Below are 1,773 nucleotides of genomic sequence, written 5' to 3'. Positions count from 1 at the left end.
ACCTTGGGCACAGCTCAGATGCTGCAGCACGGTGGGTGACGCGTGCCCGGCTCTGCAGACTGTGTTAACACCCGGGGACAGGCGACAGGCTCCAGCACACACTTAAAATAGCAGTTTCTCCGAAGGTCTGGCACATGGAGGGGGGGGTCTCCAGGAAGCCAAGCATTTCTGGTCTGCCTGCGAAGCGCAGCTGGCCACGAGAGCTTGGCAGGGTTTGGGAACAGGCTGCCGCGTCCCCAGCAAGAGTCCGGACTTCCCGGGCAGCTCCTTGTCCCCTCTGCCGGCAAGCGCTGCCGGGTGCAGGGAGGTGGTGGGACCAGGGTCCCAAGGGAGCAGGGACGCACGGCGCTGTCGGGCGAGTTGCTCGGAGGGCGTCCTTCCTGCTGCCACGGCGCTCGGCACGGCGCCGGGTTTGTCTGCAAAGTCAGTGTTTGCTGAGTGTCCCCTCTGCCACCCAGGCGCCAAGCACAAGTCGATGCTGGAAGGTCACAGCACCCAGATGCGGCGAGGCCGGGGCAAGCTCCTCTCCCGGGCAGGGCACAAGGCCAAGCGGATCGGCAACAAGGGCAGCATCAACATCCAGAACAAGGCGTTTCACTGCCAAGTGTGCGAGATCTACGTGAACTCGGAGACCCAGCTCAAACAGGTGACGATGCCAGGCCTGGTGCGTACCTTTCCCCTGGGAACGCAGGGGCACCGGCGCGGGCGTGCAGACCCTCTGCAGAGGTGCCGGGGGCTCAGGGGTGGCTTCCTGACGGTCCCCTGTGAGAAGGTGATGGGCGTCCACCTGAGCCGCGCGGTGCCGTGGGTCTGCCCTCGCTGCCCTGGCTCCGGGTGACCCGGCTGTTTTCCTCTCGCAGCACATGAGCAGCCGGAGGCACAAAGACAGGCTGGCGGGGAAGCCGCCCAAGCCCAAGTACAGCCCCTATAACAAGCTGCAGAAGAACGCTGCCCTCGCAGTGAGTATTCTCAAGGTATCTGTCTCCCTGCAAATTACACACCCGGTTTGCTCTCTGAAACATCGTTTGCCACGTTAGCTATCTCTTCCAATTAGAGACAAGGGGCTGCTTCTGAAAGCCTCGGCTCCCGTGATCACACCTAACCTGCTCCCCGTGGGGAGGGCAGGCTGTCATGGTGAGCGGAGTTTTGCCTTTATTCATGGGAAGGAAAGTGCAGGAATAACTTGTGAGGCCTCTGGCAGCTTCACAACTGCAGCAGTTGTGGTTCTTCCACCTGTTCTGCGATTTCTGAACAGCAGAGCTGTGATAGTTGGGGCTGGCACAGCTCAGTTAAACCAAACCGAAGCATTTTGTTTGCAGAGACACAAGTCTCCCTGTCCAGTTTAGCAGAGAGTTTGGCAGCTAATGTCATCCCAGGGCACCGGAGGAAAGCACTGACGCAGGGAACAGCCCAGCCATTGCAGAAGCCAGGGCAGGTCGCTGGGTCGGTGTGATGGGGCCGAGGACCTCCCCGGGGAGGTCGTCACGACTGGGGCATCCCTGCGTGCTCTGACCTGGGAGCGGCCGAGCGGAGGGACCGGGGCTGTGGGATGGAGTGCCTGTTGGGTCGGGGCCAGGGGCTGCGGAGACGTGCTGAGAGCTCAGCTGAAAGCGAACGTGGGCAGGGGCTGACGCGGGGCTGCCTGCCTGGCCCGGGGGGCTGGGGCTGGGGGCTCTCCTGCAGCTGGGTGCCTCAAGGTGTCTTCTCCTCCCTCCCTGCAGTCCAAGCTGGCTTTGCAGAAGCATCTCACCAAAACCCTGGCGACCCGCTTCC

At 62.5% G+C, this 1,773-nt stretch overlaps 1 protein-coding gene across 1 annotated transcript; it reads left to right on the top strand.

Moving 5' to 3' along the window:
• Positions 1-458: 458 nt before the first annotated feature.
• On the top strand, positions 459-1,767 carry LOC104081874 (zinc finger protein 385C-like; the record flags this gene model as incomplete). The annotated part of the gene is made up of 3 exons (XM_009584766.1): positions 459-646; positions 861-974; positions 1,722-1,767. Coding segments are annotated over 3 exons (348 nt in total), but the record flags the coding sequence as incomplete, so codon positions are not given.
• Positions 1,768-1,773: the final 6 nt, after the last annotated feature.

Source organism: Fulmarus glacialis, unplaced genomic scaffold (assembly GCF_000690835.1).
Source record: "Fulmarus glacialis isolate BGI_N327 unplaced genomic scaffold, ASM69083v1 scaffold37059, whole genome shotgun sequence".
NCBI lineage: Eukaryota > Metazoa > Chordata > Aves > Procellariiformes > Procellariidae > Fulmarus > Fulmarus glacialis.
This window is presented reverse-complemented; position numbering and strand designations above follow the sequence as displayed.